This window comes from Equus quagga, chromosome 4 (assembly GCF_021613505.1).
Source record: "Equus quagga isolate Etosha38 chromosome 4, UCLA_HA_Equagga_1.0, whole genome shotgun sequence".
In the NCBI taxonomy this organism is placed as follows: domain Eukaryota; kingdom Metazoa; phylum Chordata; class Mammalia; order Perissodactyla; family Equidae; genus Equus; species Equus quagga.
The window spans coordinates 137665628-137687748 of NC_060270.1; the positions used below are offsets into that span (position 1 = coordinate 137665628).

The window sequence follows — 22121 nt, forward strand, 5'->3', positions numbered from 1 at the left end:
GGCCTACAACTAGAATATACAACTGTGTACTGGGGGACTTTGGGAAGGGAAAAAAATTTAAAAAGATTGGCACCTGAGCTAACATCTGTTGCTAATCTTCTTTTTTCTTCTACTTTTTCTCCCCAAAGCCCCCCCAGTACATAGTTGTATATTCTAGTTGTAGGTCCTTCTGGTTGTGCTGTGTGGGACGCTGCCTCAGCATGGCTTGATGAGCCATGCCATGTCCATGCCCAAGATCTGAACTGGCGAAACCCTGGGCTGCTGAAGGAGAGCGCACGAACTTAAACTCTTGGTCACGGGGCTGGCTCCTAGAATTCTATTTCTAGGAGAATTACTAAGTGAAAGGGCATAAACTTTTGGGTTTTTTAAATGCGGGAACATTGTTTAAAAACAACTTATAAGTAATTGGAAAATATAGAAAAGTAGAAAAATAGAAATACTACTAGGGTTCTTGATGTATACTTCCAATTTGCTTATCATTTTTCTTATTTTTTACTGATTTACACTTGTAGCACATTTGTGTGTAAGTATGTAATAACTAACATCTCTTATTATTAGATCCTGTTTCCATGAAGTTCAAGATGGTATCAGAAATTTTTTAGAGAGCTTTGTGAGAAGTGTTTGAAAATAAAACTACTTCAGATAACTTTTACCTTTCTATTTGAGGTATTCCCTTCATGGACTCCCTGCTGAAAAATACTAGATGTTCATTCTGGTTCTGTGAGAATATTCCAGAATAAGGATTTTAATATCAGCTCCTTGAATTTTTCCACACTGTTTGGAGGGATATCCCTGAAAACATTTATGTCACCATGTTGCTTACTTTTTATAAAATAGTAAAGAATAGCATAAAATAATAAAGAATATATTGATGAAGTAAATAGTAATGAATATTTATGAAGTCAACAAAAGTACAAAATTACCACTGGGGAGTCAAGATGCGTATCCCCCATCTCTTAAAAATCATACTTGGGAAAGAAATCCTAGGGAGATGAACGCAGCATCAGAGAAATGTTTATAAAGGTTTCTGTTCATTGTAAGAAAGCAGTGTGGCTTTTTTATCCAATTATAAAGGCAACTTTAGTGATAAAGACAAAATCTCATACAGTTAGAAAACCTGCCAGTCACACGTTGTAGAATGTAAATCGCCAGGATAAAATGTAGTTCCTACTAAAATGTATTAGTATGTACTCTTCTTCAAAATATGAAACTCAGATGTAATAAAAATCTCTGCCATTCCAGGTCAACAATATCTTTTTAAAAAGTACAAAGCTGTTTGGCATAGCTGTCATGATGGTGAGCTAGTATCTGCTCTTTCTACTATGGTATAGGCCGAAGTTTTTTTTTTGTTTTGTTTGTGAGGAAGATTGGCCCTGAACCAACATGCATGCCAGTCTTTCTCTATTTTGTATATCGGACACTGCCACAGCATGGCTAGATGAGCAGTGTGTAGGTCTGCACCTGGGATCCGAACCTGTGAACCCCAGGCTGCCGAAGCAGAGCATGTGAACTTAACCCACTACACTACTGGGCCAGCCTCAGGCCAAAATTTTTTATAATTTAGATCTGGAAACTTGCTAATAATCATAGTGTTTTAAAAGTTAATTATTTGATACTACTAATCACATTTTGTTTTGAAACAGGAAATGCTAGAGAAGAAACCCATTTTGGAGGGGAAAGCCATACTTTGGGATCTGGGCCTTACCTGCTGGCAGTGGTCTTTATTTCTAGAATATTCTAGTGAGAATCACTGTAGATTGGGGCCAGCCCCATGGCCCACTGGTTAAGTTTGGCGCACTCCACTTTGGTGGCCTGGGTTCACAGATTGGGATCCTGGGAACAGACCTTCATGACTCAAAGCCATGCTGTGGCAGCATGCCACATATAAAGCGGAGGAGCATTGGCACAGATGTTAGCTCAGGGCTAATCTTCCTCAGCAAAAAAAAGAAAGAAAAAAAAGAATCACTGTAGATTCATCATTAAACTTTAGAGTCATTAAGTCTTAAAAACAAGGGGAAACCTGTGCAATAAACTGTGCAACTGTTTTATTATACAAATGAAGAACTATGTCCTAAGAGATTAAGTCTTTAGCCCAGGGTTAACACTGATATATGATGGAAGTAGGATTTCTTTTTTTCTTTTTTTTTAAAGATTGGCACCTGAGCTATCAACTGTTGCCAATCTTTTTTTTTTTTTTTTTTTTGTTTTTTCTCCCCCCCCCCCCCCGTACATAGTTGTATATCTTAGTTGTGGGTCCTAGTTGTGGCATGTCGGACCTAACGTGGGTCAACGTGACCTAACGAGCAGTGCCATATCCGCGCCCAGGATCCGAACCCTGGGCCACTGCAGCGAAGCACGCGAACATAACCACTTGGCCACGGGGTCGGCCCCTAGGATTTCTCACCTAGATATTCTGACCTGCATTCATGCTTCATTGTTACACATAGTTTTGTAACTGGGTATTACTAGTACTAGTACTTAAGATCACTATTTAGTCAGTAGAAAAAATGTTTCTGTGCATTAAATGTAGGAGAATTGCAGATTTTATTGACGGACAAATTTGATGGAGATAGGTGATATGATTCCTTAATATGTAAAAGTGTTTAGAACCTTGTAAAAACTTAAGTTCTCAAATGTGTTACAGGATGCTACGAATGTCTGTGATCGATTTCTGTTTAAATTGGTTTTTGTTAGTAAGGAATGAGTCATTTATTCCATTTTATATAGTAATACAGAATCAAGAGTAGTATTATTTAAATATTCAGACCCTTTGGAAACATTGTCAACTAAAGCTTAAAGTGCCATAAACAATTTATGAATTACATGGAAAACCTTAGGCTTATGGCTACAGTTTCTTTCCTTTCTTTTTTATGAGATTCACCAACCAGTTTGAGTATGCATTAATTTCCTTAAGTGTTTGTGTAAAGATCTCTGGGCTGGTCAAAATGAGTTTCATCAAACTGTAAAGTACTTAAAGGACCATTCCATGGAATCATGCATTGAACTTTTATGATAGGTGTGATGAACCTTAAATATTTAAGGTATTTTGTTTTACTGTATCACATTTTGGAATGAAGATATGCTTTGAATTAATGTAAATTTTTTTTTAAAAAAAACTGTTCAAGGAAATTTGAATTAATGAGAAGAAACTAACAACAAATGTCTAGTAGTAAAGACAAGGACTCAAAACCATCACATTGACTTTAGCACTCTACTTTGAAGTTAAAATCATTGTTTTGAAAATATAGGCATTGCAGCATATTGTAATTATGCAAAGTTCCATTTGAGGACTGAAGTGTTCAGATTCTGGAAAGCTCTTTATATTGTGGTCTTGTTCATCTTATTTAATTCGTTTTATTTACTTTTTTCCCTTTCTTCCTCACATCTACCCCTTAAAACCAACTACAACAAAAATTTATCATCCATACAGTTTAATAGGAATGAGAATTTATGAAAGGCGCAGCTGAGGGCTGCTTTATGGAAAGAGTGTTGGGAGTGGATGAGTAGAATGGTGTAGTTGAAAGCCTGACTCTGGGTCACACCTGCCTGGATTCATACATGTTGCCTTGGTGACCTTGAGCAGTTTCTTTTCGTTTTTTTAAAATAGAATTTTATTTAAATTCTACAGCAATATGCAGTCAAAATAGAGATTTTTGAGGAAAAAAGTATAAAAAAATGTTTAAAATCTTTTTACAAAGTGTATATATATAATATTTAAATTTTAAAAGTGTGGTTAAAGTATACATAACAATATTTGAATATATATATATATATATTTTTTTTCCTTTTTCTCCCCACAAACCCCCCCCCCCCCCCCCGCCCCGTACATAGTTGTGTATTCTTCGTTGTGGGTTCTTCTAGTTGTGGCATGTGGGACGCTGCCTCAGCGTGGTCTGATGAGCAGAGCCATGTCCACGCCCAGGATTCGAACCAACGAAACACTGGGCCGCCTGCAGCGGAGCGCGCGAACCCAACCACGGGGCCAGCCCCTTGAATATATATTTTTAATGTGGATATATTTTCTTTTATGAAATTGGATACTACTGAATATTTTATCCTGCTTTTAAACATGTTTTAGCATGAGTCTTCCCATATGCCATCACACATTTTTCAAAACATTGTTTTTAATGACTGCAAACATTTCAGGCAGGAGTTCTCAAAGTGTGGGATCCAAGATCATTTTAGGGAGTCTGCAAAGTCTAATCTTAATAATATTTCTGTTTGAGGCTGGATTTTCTTCATAAACTTTAACCATAGTAGCATTATCATAACAGTCTGAATGCAAAAGCAGATATGAGAGTTTATCTGTCTTCTAAGTCAGACATTTAAGGGGATTCACGAAATGTAAAAGCAGTACCATGCTCACTAAGATATATTTTGGAAAATATAGTTATTTTTCATAAAAATATGTAATTTAGGTCACATGTAATGGGTTTATTGTTACTTTTTTGAATGAATAAATAAATATTTTTAAATGTCTTGGTTTTAGTTTCTGATACGGTCAATATTGATAGATGTTATCCATATAAATAAAAGTTCTTTGGGGTTCTCAGTAATTTTTAAGAGTGTTAAGGGGTCCTGAGACCAGAAAGTTTGAGGACTTCTCTTTCAACCAATGGATGAACCGTTATTTATTTAAGTATTCTACTATTGTTGGATATTTCGGTGGTTTCTTATTTTTTGCTATTGTGGTTAAGGCTGAAGTGAGCATCTCTGTTCTAAAATCTTGGTATGAGTCTGTGACTCTTTCTTAGGGTAGATTTCTAGAAATACAATTATTGATTTAAAGTGTAAGAACTTTTCTTAAAATTCTTGATATGGATTGCTTTCTGGAAAGACTTCACTCGTTTTTGGTTTCGTCACTTCTGAGCCTTTCTGTGTCCCTGCACCTCGATAATATGGAATATCACTGTTTTAACAATGTTTGCTGCTGCTGATAATACCAGCTTGCATTTGTTAAACCCTTATTATGTGCTAATAGTATCCATTAGCATAGACACTGGGCTAATAACTTAGCATGGATTATCTCATTTAATCTGCACACCTATTTCATGAGATATTATTCTTTTCATTTTTGAGAAACAAGCTTGGAGAAGTTAAATAGTTTTCCTTAAAACCAGACAGCTGGTAAGTAGCAGAGTCAAGATTCTAATCCAGGTTTCTGATTCCAAAGCTTATATTGTGTACATGAATCTATATTCAGGTTAAGCTTTCCGTGTGCTCTTGCGTACCATATCACACGATATGTTTGTCCACGTTACACCACTTTACTTCGGCACATTAGTGGACTTTTGTTTTCTCATTTCTAAAATGATAGAACTTCCTAAGAAGAACTTCCTTCTTAGAATGCTCTTCCTAAATCCCTTTATGACCTAACTTTCTCTCCCTTTTCAGTCTTATTTGAGTTATCTTTCTCTTTACCCAAACTGCAACTGAGATCTTTTGGGATTCTGAGTTTTTTATACTTAAATACTTTATTCCTATCCTTCTTTCGGTAGAGGGCAGTCTCCATGTATATCAGAGATAATCCTAATCCCCCTTTCTAGTAAAGAAATTAATATAAATTGTTCTTAATTCTTGATAATTTTGGAGAATAGTGTTACAGAATTTTTAACAAAATGTGTGGTCAGATAAATTCGGGAAATGCTTCATGCTAACCTCCCTTGTCCAACTACACATTAGCATATTTGAGACTCTGAGAAGTATTTCCAGAAAGAACCCTTTTAAAGTTAGTTTAATAGCATTTCACAAACATACGTGGCTACAGAACCCTTACTGTACATTATTTACTACAGTATCTTTAGTCTGTCTTAATAGCACATTTCCTTCTTTTTTTCTCCCCAAAGCCTCAGTACGTAGTTGTATATCCTAGTTGTAAGTCCTTCTCGTTTTTCTGTGTGGGACGCTGCCACAGCATGGCTTGATGAGCGGTGTGTAGGTCTGCACCCGGGATCCGAACCTGCAAACCCCAGGCTGCTGGAGTGGAGCACACAACTTAACCACTCGGCCATGGGGCCAGCCCCTTTATCCTTCTTTTCTGTGAGGCGTCCTCTGCTGATCCTTTCAGAATTTAGGAATATTAACTAATTTAATTATTGCCATTTTTTATTTTAGTAACTTAGAGTTCCATGAGAGAAAGTAATAATAATTATATAGTATATGAATTAATGTTGGTTTGTAATCCAAAATGTGAGTAGTTGATTGTCAGTTTACAAGCGGTATACTTTGCAAGTGAATTCTTGGGTTTATTTTCAAGAGACATGGAAATCCATTTAAGCTTCATTTCTGCTCATAGGTAACAATTTAATGTTCTTTCTCCATTATTCTTGTCTCTATTTTTAACAGCTGTTTTTAAATGCTAACAATAAGGTGGCAGACAAGAACGAGAAAGACCTTGCCAACAAATTACTGACAGAAATGAATGAGGACCAGGTATCTACAAAGCCTGCATCTTGTTTCAGCTGAAGTCCAAAATCAGTCAATGGGAGCAACTATTCCTGTACTTTTCTTCCCATGTCTTATAATATACAACATTATCTAATTCTAATCTTCATTATTTTGAAAATTGTTAAAAACAATTTAAAAGTTGCTTTCATCTAAAAGACAAATATATTGAAATCTTGGTTTTTAATATAAACCATCAACAACAGTATTCTTTCTTTGTCTGTGTGTGTTCTTTTCAGTTTGAGGAGATACAAAGTACAGGAATGGGATCCCCATATCAATGCTGTCCACCTGGTGGTGACTTCCTATTTTGGGGGCTTCTTTTTCTGAGGATTGTGGTGTATTGGGACCTTAGGGCTTTGTTTGTGACTATGTATGATCAGTTTTAATATCTTGATTCTCTGCTTCTTCTTGACAAGTGATGATTGTAATTCAATGGACAACCCGAATCTTGGAGGAAGGGAAGAAGATGCCAAACTCTTTGAGTCTTAATTTAGTATAAAACTTATCTTTTTTCTTTTCTAAAAATTCAACTCTATGTGGGTATAGGGCAGAAATATGCAATTTATGTTCGTTTTCACGATACTTTAGGTAATTTAGTTTGGAAAAAACTACCTACAAAAATTGCTTTGTTAATTTTCTTTCCCAAAATGTTTGAGAGAGAGCTTATATGGTGTCTTTTATTAGCAATATCTTGATGTCCAGGTTTCTAAATAGAGCTGTGGTATGAAAAGAGACATGATAATCTATTATTTTCTGTTCTGGATGTGAAATAGCAATTACAAAGTACCATTTTAGATTTCTGTATAAGTGTTAATCTCTCTTAAAGCCTCCTTATATAGACGGATGAGACAGTTGTAATGGTCTTCTCAGAGGGTTATGTTAGTATTCCTGATTGTAGGTACTGTGTTGCCTAGTCCTCTTGGATAAAGTCTAGGAAAGATCTTATTTTTATGAAATTCTGTATGCAGAATGTTTAACACATATTATGTTTATTACATATGTAATGTGTTTGTTTTATGTAGTAATGTTTAATAAACAATATCAACAGAAACCAAGTTACTAGCTTAAATACTTGTCTGAAAGTGGTAGAGCTTAGCTTAAAACAACAAAGATCTAATCAGTCCCTTTTTCCTCAGATCTTTTTAGAGTGAAGGAAAGAGGAAAATCCTCTTTGTGGAGTGACTAGCTTCAAGTCATAGTAATATATTCCCGAAAGCAGATTTTCAGGACTTTTAGTTTTTCCAACGTTCTAGTCCTCATGCTATGCTTTCATGGTTGACTAAGCCTGGTGATATAATTCAGTTTTTTAATATTGTTGATGTTATATTTTGTTTTTGTCTTTTTGCTATAAATTCACCGCCCTGAAATTTAACACCTCTCTTCTTTATGATGAAGCTTAAACAGAAATAGGCAAAATGGAGCTGCTTTTTATTTTTTCTTACAACTTTTGGCATTAAAGATTGCCTTCTCGAAAACAGGATGATGCTTATAGATACACTTTTCGTTTTCTATTCTACCTCAAATTCCTCATTTTATATAAAAATAGATATACCTTACTATTTGCAAGTGGGATTGATTGGTGTATGCACATACCATTTCAGTTACAACACAGGGCTTGGAAGCTGAGGAGACCAGACTATTTTAGATGTCTTATTATACATGCTAATGAAATTCAGACCTAGGAAATCCAAGTGTATTTTTGAAGGAAATTAAAACATAATAGAATTTCCAATGATAGACCTCCCTCCCTTCCTCTTGAGATTGTCCATTATTTTTAAAAAGCATGTATTAACCTTGGTTTTTTTTTCTTCAAAACATTTTAATGTAATGAGTTGAATGTATCTTTATCCTTTTTGACACGTGGTCACTAGGTAGCTTTTCTTGCAGGTTATAGTGTTTCAGAAATCCATTTCATTGGAAGAGGAATGTATTGCATGTTAAGTAATTATTTTTCAGATTTTCAGAGCGGAGGTTTCCTAACTGAATACGAATCTTAAACACATTTGTTAATGTCTTACTTTTTTCCCTGTGGTAGGTGTTTCAGGGACAGTTGGACTGTTTGGCTGTATCGACCATTCAGGCTTTGACGGCAGTCATGAACAAATCTCCAGCTGCTAAGGTGAAGCGTGTGTCCCCAAGCTCTAGGATGCTATCTTAGCTATACCAGTTTTCACTATATAGTTCTCAAAGTAATGCATGAAAGTACATAATGCATAGTGATTTCATGCCTGAAATGAAATAGTTTGCAAAATATCTCATCTTAGTACTGGAATAAAGAATTAAATTTTGTATCATAGTTTGTCGCTATTAATAAAGTAATCACTCTTTCACTACTTGGTCAGCTTATGACTGCCTACTCTATGAACATTTTTCACTTGTGAACAGCCCTATCAATTTGGGACTTTTCCAGATGGCCATGAAAATTCTGTTTCTTTGTAGTCACTAACCATCAGGATTTTCTTTCACTTCTCATTCACTGTCACTGAATCTGTCCCACTGTTCACATATGCTCATTTTGTGCTACTAGTTTCCTCTTTGAGTAGTTTCAGGGATTAATGAGATCATCTGTGTAAAGTGGTAAGCATAGTGCCAGGCACATGGTAAGTGCTTAATAAATGTCAGTGTCTATTATTATTATTAGGATTTTACCTTCTTATCCACCACCTCTAGTATATTTCATGCCTCACCTTTCTAGTACCAGAAATGAATGAATTACTCCTTTTCCCTAAGCCATGCCTTCCTTACTTTCCTTTGGTTTTTGTTAGGAGACTAACTTTTGCCCTATAAATGTTGCTATATATAACTTATAGGTTAGATTCCTACTGAATAGGCCTTTACAACTTTTAAAGCCTGGCTTGGGAATCTGATCTCCATTTATAATAGTCTCTTTTGGGAAAAAATCATTTTAAGTTCTAAGTAATTGGTTTGTGAGTATAGCAGATCTCCCTTACTGTATTAGGAAATTCAAACCTGAAATGATGTTCACATCTTTTTAAGATGTTCTTTTTTTTTTTCTATATAGTGCCTTGCGTGGTAGAGTTCAAAAGATTATTTAAAAAAACGCCATTTGAAAAAAGATTTTCTTCCTACCCTTGGCCCATAGTCAACTAGTTCCCCTCCCCAGAGACAACCAATCTTACTCGTTTTGTTTACATCTTTTGATTTTATAATTAGTGTATGTATTCCTACCTAATTTACTGGACCAATTTAGAATTGCTAGGTTTTTTGATTGTCTTTATATTTTACGTAGGGCTTTGGGTGCCCACTAGTTCAAAAATACATGTGCCTTAGACCTTACTAAAATGTACTTGATGCTCCAGATAATTCAGACCATTTAGACACAAAGTAGAGAGAGACCTGTACCCAGTTTTTTTCTGACCACTACTCAGTATTGCCAGGACTCTAATTTAGTCCTTTGAGGCTATTGTCTGACTCCTTTCACCCCCAGAGTCTCTTCATTTTTTCTCCGTTTTTGTTTTGACTTCACGTAATGGTATACTAGTTACAAATCAAGTGAAGAGAGTAAATAATCTGCAAGTAATATAGTAATTTTATAGCACAATTTTTGCTAATTCCATTTATTTTACATTTTGGTAGATTATTGTAACATTGTATTCCATATGGAATCTATTTTAAGATGAAGACAGGTAACTTAACAAAACAAATATTGAATTCATAATCTTTTAAATATTAAGGTAACTTAAATGGATATTATTCAACATTTTTAATGTTCCGACAAATTCAGTCTTTGAAAATGTGCTTTGATGTATTGATTTCCCCTCCCTTAGGAAGTCTTTAAAGAAAGAATTGGTTATACACATATGTTTGAAGTATTAAAATCCTTGGGTCAGCCAGCAGTGGAACTACTTAAAGAACTTATGAATATGGTGAGTTTTTTAGCTTTATTAAAAGAAGTTTCTTTATTTCCATGTCAAAGACAGTAACTAACCTTTTGTCTCTTATTGCTTTACAGGCTGTAGAGGGTGACCACACTTCAGTTGGGATTTTGGGCATTAGTAATGTCCAGCCTCTCTTGCTTCTTATCCAGTGGCTTCCAGAGCTAGAATCCCATGACCTGCAAATCTTCATCTCTGATTGGTTGAAAAGAATTTGTTGCATTAATAGGCAGAGTCGAACTACTTGTGTCAATGCAAACATGGGAATTCGAATCATTGAAACCCTTGATTCCCATTCTTCCCTCCACCGAACTTGTGCTGAGAACTTGATTGCACTCCATGGTTCCTTGGGGAGTCAGTCAGTGAGCTCAGAAGAAATCCGTCGACTGCTCAGACTGCTGAGAGTGGATGAGTCTGAGTGTGTTCACCCTTATGCCACTCCTGTAACTCGAGCAATCCTGACAATGGCCCGGAAACAAAGTCTAGAGAGTGCCCTCCAGTATTTCAACTTGTCACATAGTATGGCAGGAATTACTGTGCCTTCAATACAGAAATGGCCAGGGTCTGCCTTTTCTTTCAATGCTTGGTTTTGCTTAGATCAGGATCAGTTGATTCCTGGCAGCGCTAACAAAGGAGGAAAAAGAAAACAATTGTACAGGTACAAGTTATGGAATATAAATGTACACTGTCATAACAATATATGCTGTGATTCTTAAACAGGAAAAAGCTTTTCCAAGCATCTAGTTTTTAAATGTACAGCAGAGGCTTTTATCTGAAGCCTCTTCATCCTTAGGGTATACACAGTTGAATTATAACTAGTTTGGTGCTTTCATAATAATAGTTGTATATATCTCAAATAGTTTGCAGTTAACTTCTGAGGCTAGTTTGGAAACAAAGTTCCTTCTTAAAAATATTGTTGAAAGTGGAGAAAAAAAGAAATAATAAACTTGAAAATGAATAGTGAGCTCTCTGTTCCATTGAAGGTGCTATATATTTCTATGAAGGACCGGAAAACCTATATACTTATACATCCAAACTGAGTTACCTCAGTAACTAATAATTTTTGACATGCCTTGTGATTTTTAAGACCTTTATTCATGCTTGCTGAATCTTACTTGAAAGAATTGAAAGTTTATAGTTTTACTATAGTTGGCTAATGGAGTTCCGCTTATAAGGCTACCTTTTTTAACGTACAAAACTCTTATGCCGAAAAAAGATTTAAAAATCATCCTTGAAGCAAGCCTGACCTGATGTGCGGCAATAGAGTGTAAGCCACAGCATGTCTGGTAACAATATTGATGATGACGTTATGGTTTTCTGTGCTTCAGTAAGGATAAAACTGAACAACTGACTTCAAAAGTTCTGATAGTATATATTTTTGTTAGCTTTTTTACAGGAAGTGGAATGGGTTTTGAAGCTTTCATTACGCATTCAGGTACGTTGGTTGTGGCAGTGTGCACAAAAAGAGAATATGCAACAGTTATGCTTCCCGACCACAGTTTCTGCGATTCCCTCTGGGTAAGACTTTGGGGCATCATATTTAACTTCTTGATTCTTTCCTTTAAAAACCACACATTTGGTGCATGTACCTCAGGTGTTGGCTTGTGCTTTTTGAGAGTTGATTAATTTTCACTTTGAAGTTTTATTCATGTTGAAATTCAGCTATAAGGAGGTTAATATCATTTATCATCATCATTGTAAATTCAGCAGTTATCATTTTTCTGCTAAAAAAACTTAAAATGTTATGATTTCTTTCAAGTTTTCTAGAATAAAATTTGATTCTGAATTTCAATTTAAAATGAGAACATAAAGTGTTAAAAACAATCTATTTCTGTTGCTTTTTTTAAAATCATTTTTTAATGCCAAGATGATTTCAAAGGACCTGATACATGATAGTCATTAAACACATTTGTGAAATAAATGAGAGAAAAGGAAAGAAAAAGAGGTAGCAAGGAAGACTGGTTATAGAAGAGACATCAGTCAGTCACATCTGTACTCCAAAAATTCCTCGGAATGATTTCGTTGTAGATGAATCAGTGAAATAGAGAGCTCAACATTAATTATGGGCTTCGATGAGAGTCTTTGATTCATGAAGTAAAGATATTTCTTCTCCTAGTCTATGTGTAGTACATACTTAAAGAGTATAATGAAAGGAGGAAAAAAGTATGGGAAGAATATCAAGCGAGAGGAAAAATTTAAGTTGATACATACCATATCAAAAATAAAATAATTTATAGTAAATTGAAAATGCCATCACACCACGCTCAGTAAAGAAACCAAATACTCGGGTTTTCCTAAATTAATTCTTAGTAAAAAATTTAGGGAGACTTATTCTTATATTCAACAAGACAGCCTTTGACTATTTTTTAAAATCATATTATGGCTGCAAAATACTCAATAATACTTTGATGCTAAATAAGTTAGTGTACCTAGGAATATAATTTTTAATTGGTTAATGCTTAGATCTGAAATTATCTGTAGCCATTTCTAAACTAAGTTTTTTTCCAGTCGTGTTGACATACATGACTGTCTAAGTTTGAGGCGTACAGCATGATGGTTTGATTTACATATATTGTGAAATGATTACCACAATAGGTTCAGCCAACATCCATCTTTTCATATAGATACAATAGAAAGAAAAAGGAAAACACTTTTCTCCTTGTGATGAAAACGCATAGGATTTACTCTCTTAATTCTGTTAGTCTCTTTATATATTTCTGAAGATATAAAATGCTTCTTATTACAAAAATCGGTTCTAAAGAATACTTACAGACTTGGAAAATGCAGAAAAGATACTATGTTACATTTGTGTGTAGATTTTCTAAAGTTGATGTATGTGCTTTTATAGTACTACAGAAAAAATTATTTACTTTAAGAACATCATTTTAGTCAGCATTTAGTTATGCTTAATCTTAATGGTCTACTGTTCACTCGAATTATAGAATAATACTCTGAAAACATTTGTTATTCCAAAGACTTGATGTAATATTCGCCTTTTAAATACATGTTTTACTTTACCAGCACAACATAACCATTGTTCACATGCCTGGGAAAAGGCCCTTCGGTCAGAGCGTTGTCTTTATCTACGACAATGGACAGCAGAAGGTCTCTGCGCCTCTCAGATTTCCTGCCATGAATGAAGTAAGCACCTCTAACCTCCTCTTTATGGGCTCAGTTGATTGAGAACTCTTGAAAAATTTCACTTGAATGTAGAAGGTTCTGTTTATTCTAAATATATGCCCATAAATTTTAGTGTTTTTTATATACTAAGATATAGTAAGTTAATATTTCTGTTAGCCTGTCATCATTAGATGAAGTGAGACAAGATGTAATAAAGAAAAACAATTCAAGGAAGAAACAAATGTATTTTAAGGGTTAGAACAAAAGACTTATAACAGGAAAGCCAAAAAAATTGAATAGAGCAGAGCAAAGGATCATTTAATGAAGCTCTCCAAGCATAGGAAATGCTTAGAGACTGTTATGATGGACTCTTCCATCTCCACTGAACCTGAAACAATACTGAAGGAACTTGAATCTTTGCATTGTAATTAGGTATAAGATGGAATTTACTCAGTAGAGGTGATTCTTAAAGAGCATTAGTGTAAAAGTTCTTTGAGGATTTTTGGATAATTTTGAAAGGGCCTTTTCTGAAGGTAATAGAATGGATTAGATTATTTCCCAGATCCTTCTAGGATTCTAGTAATTTCTTGTTGCTGTTCATCTCAATGACCATTTCAGGATAACTTGTAATTAGCATTGTTATACTGATGTGTAATTCTTTGTTTATAAATTTTAAGGGGAAAAGTAGTTTTATCTAATTTAGAATATAGTAAAATTGTTTAAAAAAATTTTTTTAATATACACTCATTAAAAATTCAAAATTTACGAAAGGATATAGAATGAGTTATAAAAGTAATGTGTCCAAATCCCAGAGCCCAAAGGTTATGTATGTAATGATTTCTTATGTGTACACACATGCATACATCATAATCCCATAAAAATAAAACTTTTAGTTTTCAGTGCATTTATTTGCTTAATTTTCTGGACTGTTTCATTTTAAATATGAGGATAGAGATTTAATTAAAATTGTGTGATTCATATTGTTTCTTAATTTTTAGGCTTTTGTTTCTTGTTGCATCGGTTCAGCTGGGCAAAGAACCACCACTCCTCCACCATCCCAAATCCCAGATCCACCTTTTTCTTCTCCCATCACCCCTCACCGGACGTCATTTGGTGGGATTCTGTCATCAGCCTCCTGGGGAGGAACAATTGAAAAATCAAAACTGATTACCAAATTGATATCAGCTGGCACTCAAGACAGTGAATGGGGATGTCCCACATCTCTGGAGGGTCAGCTAGGGTCTGTTATAATTTTCTGTGAAGCACTACAACCTCCTCAGGTGAAGGCATTATATTTAGCAGGTGAGCATATACAATACTTGTGTTTAATTGAACTTAAATAGTTTTCTTCTGTTGCCTAAATATATTCTGAAGAATATGTTTGATCTCAAGAGTGTATTTGTTTTAATTGAAGCTGAAAGGAAAGAAAAAGCCCACCACACATCATACTTTTATCCCCTCAGCTTTGTTGAGATAGTATGACATAGAACATATGTAAGTTTAAGGTATATAATGTGATGATTTAATACACAGATATATTGCAAAATCATTACCATAATAAAATCAGTTAACACCTCCATCCCCTTACAGAGTTACCATTTTTTTATGTCTGTTGATAACATTTAAGATCTATTCTCTTAACTTTCAAATATGTTATACAGTATTATTAATCATAGTACACCGTACCTTTTTGGTAGGCATAAATAAAGCAAACCTTTGGGATATATTTCAGATATCACCCATAATACTGCCTGTATTAGTCTCTTAGGACTGCCATAACAAAATACCACAGACTGGATGGCTTAAACACTATTTATGTTCTCACACTTCTGGAAGCTGGAATTCTAGGATCACGTTTCTGTCAGGCTTGGTTTCTGGTGAGGCCTCTGTTCCTGGCTTTTAGATGGCTGCCTTCTTGCCGTGTCCTCAGAGGGAGTCTGTCGTCTGTGTGCGTGTGCAGAGAGAGATGTCTCTGGTGTCGTTTCCTCTTCATTTGTGGGGCCCTATTGGATTAGGGCCCAACCCGTGCAACATCATTTAACCTTAATTACCTCCTTAAAGGCCCTGTCTCCAGATGCAGTCATATTGGGGGTTAGAGCTTCAACAAATGAATGTTAGGGGGTTCCCACAGTTCACCCATAATACTTCCAGTACTTTTGACAGATTTTAATAAATTGATGAAACAAAATACAGACCTGTCTTCATGAGAAATCACATTTAAAAACTTATCTTTTTTATAATTTATATATTAATATACCTCAGGAATTCATTAAGGCAGTAGAATTAGGAGTCCTTGAATAAAATTATAAGCTGTGTTTTGGCTTTTTCTTTTTGGCTATGATTTTAAAGATACACATTGATTGTTATTGGATCATAACTATTTTCAAAATTATATCTATATTTTAGTAGGATGTTCAAGAGTTAAGCCTCTAAGTAGTGAGATATATTAACTCTGCAAAACAGCTAATTATTTGTCAAAATGTCTTTTTTAGATTACATGGGAGTTTTGAGATGAATGAGACTGTCCAGACTTTCAGAGTTTGTACTGGAACCTTGTCATTACTTTAAAACTCACCAAAGTATTTGAAATTGATCTTTAAACAAATTCCAAGTGAATAAGTCATTTAATGTAGTCATTACAGCTGTGTAATTTGGATTTTGTTTTTATAATTTTTCCTACTTATAATTCTACTCTTAAAAATAATTATTATATAGTTCATAATGATCATTTTTAATGGATGCGTAGTATTTCATTGGATTCATCATGCATGATTTACTTGTTTATAATTTTTAATATTGTTGTAAACGTAAAGTACTAAATATGATGAACTGTCATACTTACTGGTTTTTTCTTATTTTGATGGATTTATTTATGATAAATTCCCAGGATAAATATTCAAAGAGTGTAAATATTTTTACAGCTCTCAATAGATTTTACCTAATCAGTTTCCAAAAAGGGATATACCAGTTGATAGTGCCTACCAGGAATACATAAATATATCAGATTGACCACAGCCTCGTTAGGAGGAAATGGTCAGTGCTTTCCTCCATTTTTGATGTAAAATGGAGCATTGTTTTAATTTGTATTTCTTTGATTTTTTTAGTGAAGTCAACAACTCCTTCCTACTCATTTGCTATTCCATTTCTGTGCTATCTATTCACATTATTGATTGACTCTTTTGCTAGTTTTTCTTATGAATTTGAATTGTCTGACAGATAAATTAATAAACTTTGTTATATTCAATATTAGTTCTTTAATGCTATATAAAATTTCGTTTCTGTAGTGGAGATTGATCCACACACCCTGCCCCCACCTGCCAACTTTTCTAAGTTTTGCACGAATTGGAGGTGATGTAAAAAATAAAGTACATTTTGGTTAGTGTGTTTTAACTATGTTATGTGAGTAGCTTGAAACAGCTTAATTTTAAATTTTGTTCTGATTATACAGAACTGGGGAGACCATATATATTCAATGATACATGTGTGTGTGTATAAATAATTTTCAGGTCCCAACTGTTTAAGCCCTTGGAAATTTCAAGAGTCTGACATGGCTGACCTGCCGGGTAACGTCCTCCTTCACTACACTGCAAAGGTCAGAGTAAATGCGTGGACTGTCTGTCTAGATGTAGCTGTGCTGTGAACTAAAATTCTTTTTTTAAATTTCTTTTGTCATTTCAGTGGGCAATTGAGAAGGAGGGGCTTGAGTTACCATTAAAAAATTATTAATTTTCAAAGGAAGATGAGCAGCAGTAAAAAATTACTCAACTAGGGTTCAAACGTTACCGTTGTCGTCCCAATAGTATGGATGGCAGTAGTTGTCTTGGAAATTTGTCTAATGAATCGACTTCAGTAAATGAAACTGTTTAAACTTGTATTCTTTTGGAAGGAGAGATGAAACAATTGTGCTCAACATTTTCTTTGTTTTTTAAATATGATGTTAGCAAGAAAATAATAAAAATGAAATGTTCACTTCAGGAGGAAAAAAAAGAACTACCTATATGCATACCATGCCCAGTCCTTTTTCCTTCAAGGAAAGGAATTACTTTCACTATCTAGTCAAAGTAATCGAGGTCAGCAAGGGCTGAGGAAAAGAAGATCAAAGGTGGAACTGGGAAAAAGAAAAGGGAGAAGTGGCATAAGCAACAATAGTAATTGCCTTCATTATAGTGAATGTTACGTTGACCCAGAAAATGCTTTGTTGTGTGAGATTTTACGTCATAGAATTTTTTTTCTGGTTTAGCCAGCTAGTACGTGGTTGTCACATATTACTTTGAATACTTATTTGTTATAGCTACCCTAATAAAATTTACTTATTGGTTGATATTTCCCCCTAACTTTTTTGTTTTGATTAATTTCAAACCTAGAGAGAAGTTGAAAGAATGCTAGGTTGAAATCATGTGTACACTCCACCTAAACTCACCACTTATTAACATTTTGCCACATTTTTCTTTATCATAAATCATTTGTGAAAGCAGATTGACGTAGCTAACAGGACCCTTTACTCCTAAATTTTTCTACATAGTCCTTAACTTTCCTAAAAAAATTATCAATAACTCATGGACTATATAACCCACATTCAAATTTTCCCCAAAATATTTGTTTAGCCTTTTAAAAATTTAATCCTTGATCCATTTGAGGTTCATGCATTGCTTTGGTTATAATGTCTTGAGTCTAATTTTTTGTTTGTTTGCTTTTTGTAATGCTAACTTTTCTCCAAAGATAGATGTTTGTCTACCAAACTAGATTTTATGTTATTTTTTTGGCAGGGACTGTATCTTATTCTTATTTTCATTATAACTATCTAGTATCGATAAATAGAAAGTAATTGGATTTAATCTCACAGTATAACTGGTGGCGTGTCTAGACCTGATGTCTCACTGGGTCTTTTTGGCATTATGATTGCCATGTTCTTTTTTCAAAGTTGCTGTGATCTTGATAACATTAAAGTTGAATTTTTACTGTTGGAAGTGAAAATTCTGTGATATTAAAAAAATAGCTATTACTGTTTTGCCTCAAGAAACACAATATGACAAATATATACAATAAAACAAGTTTATTGGAGGAATAGTTCTTGAAAATGGTGATATAAGTGTTCTATGGTTAAATAGGTTTGGGGGACTGTTGCCTCCTGGATATCCCTCTGGGAGATTGATCGTGCACTTGAAAAACGCTGCTATGAGGAAACTAGTTTCCTTTTGCTTTATCCTACTTCTCATCAGTTATTTTAGCATAGAGCACATTTTGTTTTTATCTCACTTATTAACAAACACTAGTTTGGGGAAAGCTACTCTAGAGGATTTTTTGACAGTTAATAGTTTTTCGTTTTTGTCTCCTTTATAGGAGGTGTTTCACTATCCATTTGTTTAAATTTTTTTGAGTGTCTTTTCTGTGCCAAGGATACAAAGATGGATAAATTAAAGTTTCTGGCTTTAAAGAAGCTTACAATGTAAAGTGAAATAAATATGTAAAAAAAAATAAGTGCAGTATAACTTCATGAGCATTTTTCTTTTTAACTACCATTTATTGAGTGTTTACAGTATATTAAGCACTCTGCTAAATGCTTCACATGTATTGTTTCATGTAATCTTCACAGAAGCTCTGAGGAGTGTATGGTATTATCTGTACCTTTTTTAAGCTGTAGTTTTCTGAGCTCTGGTTTTCTAGTTTCTACTTTCTGAGTTAAAGAAAGTAACTTGCCTCGCCTCATAATCCTGGTGAAAGGCCTGCCTGTTTAACCTGTATCCTTAACCGCTGTACAATATTTCTCTATTGGAATTTTGTACAAAATGCAGTGCAGGTACAAAGGAAGAGTGGTTGGTTCTTCCAGGAGATTAGAATATCATAGAAAAGATGGTTTGGTTTGTGTTTTAAAGGGAAAATTGAGGAGGGATGTGCAAGGAACAGTAAGCAGCACCTACAGAGGCATAGACTGTAAAAGTGGGTTCTACATGTATTGGGGTATAGGGCTCTCAGCAGGAGGAGAAGATGGCAGGAAATGATTAGAGGGCAAGCAGAGGCCAGATCATAGCAAACCTCCTATGCCAGGCTAAATGGTAGGCAGTGGACAGGATTTTAAGCCAAAGAGTACTATGATGCGGTTTGCATTTAGAAAAAGGTCTCAAGCTGCAGTGTGAAAGTTGGATTGGAGGGGTAGGTGGCTGAAGGCAGTCATATCGTTAGGCGATTACTGTGTAGGAGAAGTCATAGATGCACAATACCCAAACTAAGGTAGTAGCGGGAGAGAGACCTTTCTGTCTCTGGACCAATATAGTTTACATTGAAGTTAAATGTAAACTCAATTTCCGTTTGTTTTATTGAGGCAGTTTTTCTCAGTTGCCTTAAGAGGAAAGCAATAGCCACATCATCTGTGCTAAAATGTGCAGGTTCCTTTATTTTCTTTTGGAATGGAGATTAGATGCAAGGATGTTTCAATACCTGCAAATTCACAGATTAAACGCGAAGTTACCTGCTTTACAAGCCTTTATGGAACTTAAATTACTTTAACCATTTCTAGAGTTGCAGACTAAGCTCTTAATCTGAATATAACTAGCATTGTCAGTCTGTAACATGAGGGAAAATAGTGTCTTATGCCTGGGATTGGATTTTCCTATCTTGATAAATTTTTCTGTTTTAATCACATTTTTTGTGTGTATCGTGAAATTGTCCCAAGGAAGTATTAATGGGAGCAAAACACTGAATTTTTTAGAAAGTCAAAAATCTGTTTGCATATATTGGTTTAAAAGAGAAACATTTAAAAACTTTGTGATTGGTGACTCATAAATTGTAGTTACAGCTCGTGGGTCAGATGGCAGGAGCAGTGACCCGCATCTGATGAGTGAGCGCCTTAGCATCTAGTCCTGGTTCCTCTGAGGCACTCACAACAGTAACACTAACTTCATGTCGCGAGCATCTTATCATTGACTGTACTGTATACCTTTTGAAATTATAGTGAAATGTTCCATATTTAGAGTTATATTTTGTCTTCATCGCACTTAGCTGTTTGCCATATTTTCTTTTATTTTTAGGCCTGCAAAAATTCAATCTGTCTTGATTTATCTGCTAATTGTTTGCATGGGAGGTTAACAGGAAACAAAGTAGTGAACTGGGACATTAAGGTAAGTTAATGATCAATGACGGCCAACATAGTATGTAAGTTTAGTGATGCTTTAAAGGAGTTTGTTTAAAAGCACCACCAACTTGATCTGAGTAATAAGTCCTGGTTAAAATGTTTGCAGGCAAGATAGACAGTTTGAAGAATAAACGAATAAGTAGTTGAATGACTGTTTGATTTGCTTGAAACTTGGTTACCATTTTAAGCCATGCCGTGATCTTAATGGTTTCCATAGAAAAATATACTGCCTTAGTTAATTGCTCCACTTTAACATATTTAATCCCAGAAACTGTGTGGCAGATTTCAAGCCCTGCTAACCTTCTCAGAGGCTTCATTGATTCTCCCTTCTCTCCTGAATCACACGCTTCTCCTTGTCTACAGTCTCCTGTCCATCAGCTTTAAACAACAGCAGATCTTTCCTCTCCAAGGTTGAAGATGAGTCGCTTTCTCTCTTCACACGTCTGCCTCTCGCTATTCCATCTTGTCTGCCTCTTTCATGTGCCTCATATTTATATGTAGCTGCACATACACTTCTATCTAAGTCCTCTGCTTATTTTCCAAGACTTGAGTTCACTGCTTGTGTCCTGTGTTCCTGTCACACTGTCATTTCACTCATCATGGTGACCGATTCTTCAGTAGCCTTGAGAACGTCTAAGGAGGGCCTGTGCTTTTCTCACCAGTCCTGGCGCAGGGATGTGCCACAACATGGTGGACTGAATGGTTACGTTAGTAAAGGTTGTTTGGGCTAATATGAAGGGCAGAGAGATCCTATTCCTAAAATACAACATTTCCTTAGATGTCTTAAATAGAAATTATAGCCTAAGTAAAATCAAAAGAAATATGAAAGTTGTGAAGGAACTTGCTGGTAAATCAGCAAAAAACTTTTATCTTCTAGTCTGTTAACACCAATCAAATATGCTTATTGTTTTAATGGAACAGAAATCGTTCGGATAATTCTGCCTGTGTAAAAATGAATCCATCAGTTGGTATTAATCTCATGTTATTCATGTGGTATAAAGCTTTTTCTCTCTGACTTTGAGACTAGAACGCTTATTCTCGTTTGTTAACGTAGTAAGATTATGACATCTGCCAATTTCATCAGATAACTTCTGCCGTCACTTCTAAGATTGGTTTTACAAGGCTAGTTCTCTGTGTTACTTACATAAAGGAAGCTGATTATTTGTGCTGCACATACTTGAAAATCAGAGCAGTCTTTGTTTCTTGAGTTACAGCTACATCAAAATCAAAAAGAAACAGTTATCAAGAAAAAGACTTTCATTTTTAGACTGCAACAAAATCAAAGACAAAAAAAATTAAATGAAATGACAGCTGGGGAAAAAATATTAGAAAGCGAATTTACTTACTGTACACAGCTCTTAAAAATGAATATAAAAACAGACAAAGAATATGAAAAGGTTGTTTACAAACTTAGGCTGGGTCTACACGGAAGTTTGGAACATTTTAGCAGTTAATAATCGCTAACCTTCTGTAGCACCCACCATGGATGTCAGGCTAAGCACTTCTCATATATTAGCTGACTTAATCCT

The 22121-nt window shown here is 34.8% G+C and overlaps 1 protein-coding gene across 11 annotated transcripts in view; it reads left to right on the forward strand.

Moving 5' to 3' along the window:
• The window catches only part of NBEAL1 (neurobeachin like 1), a 158249-nt gene that overhangs the window by 56489 nt on the left and 79639 nt on the right, over positions 1–22121 (forward strand). For 9 of the 11 annotated variants that reach the window (XM_046658281.1, XM_046658278.1, XM_046658280.1 and 6 more), the window contains 9 exons: positions 6346–6432; positions 8483–8566; positions 10236–10334; positions 10421–11001; positions 11729–11861; positions 13365–13484; positions 14462–14765; positions 16970–17055; positions 20489–20578. In XM_046658281.1, the coding sequence (XP_046514237.1) occupies positions 6346–6432; positions 8483–8566; positions 10236–10334; positions 10421–11001; positions 11729–11861; positions 13365–13484; positions 14462–14765; positions 16970–17055; positions 20489–20578 (1584 nt within the window). The remainder of the gene's footprint in view (positions 1–6345; positions 6433–8482; positions 8567–10235; positions 10335–10420; positions 11002–11728; positions 11862–13364; positions 13485–14461; positions 14766–16969; positions 17056–20488; positions 20579–22121) is intronic. The other 2 variants (XM_046658285.1, XM_046658284.1) reach the window with 1 other exon arrangement.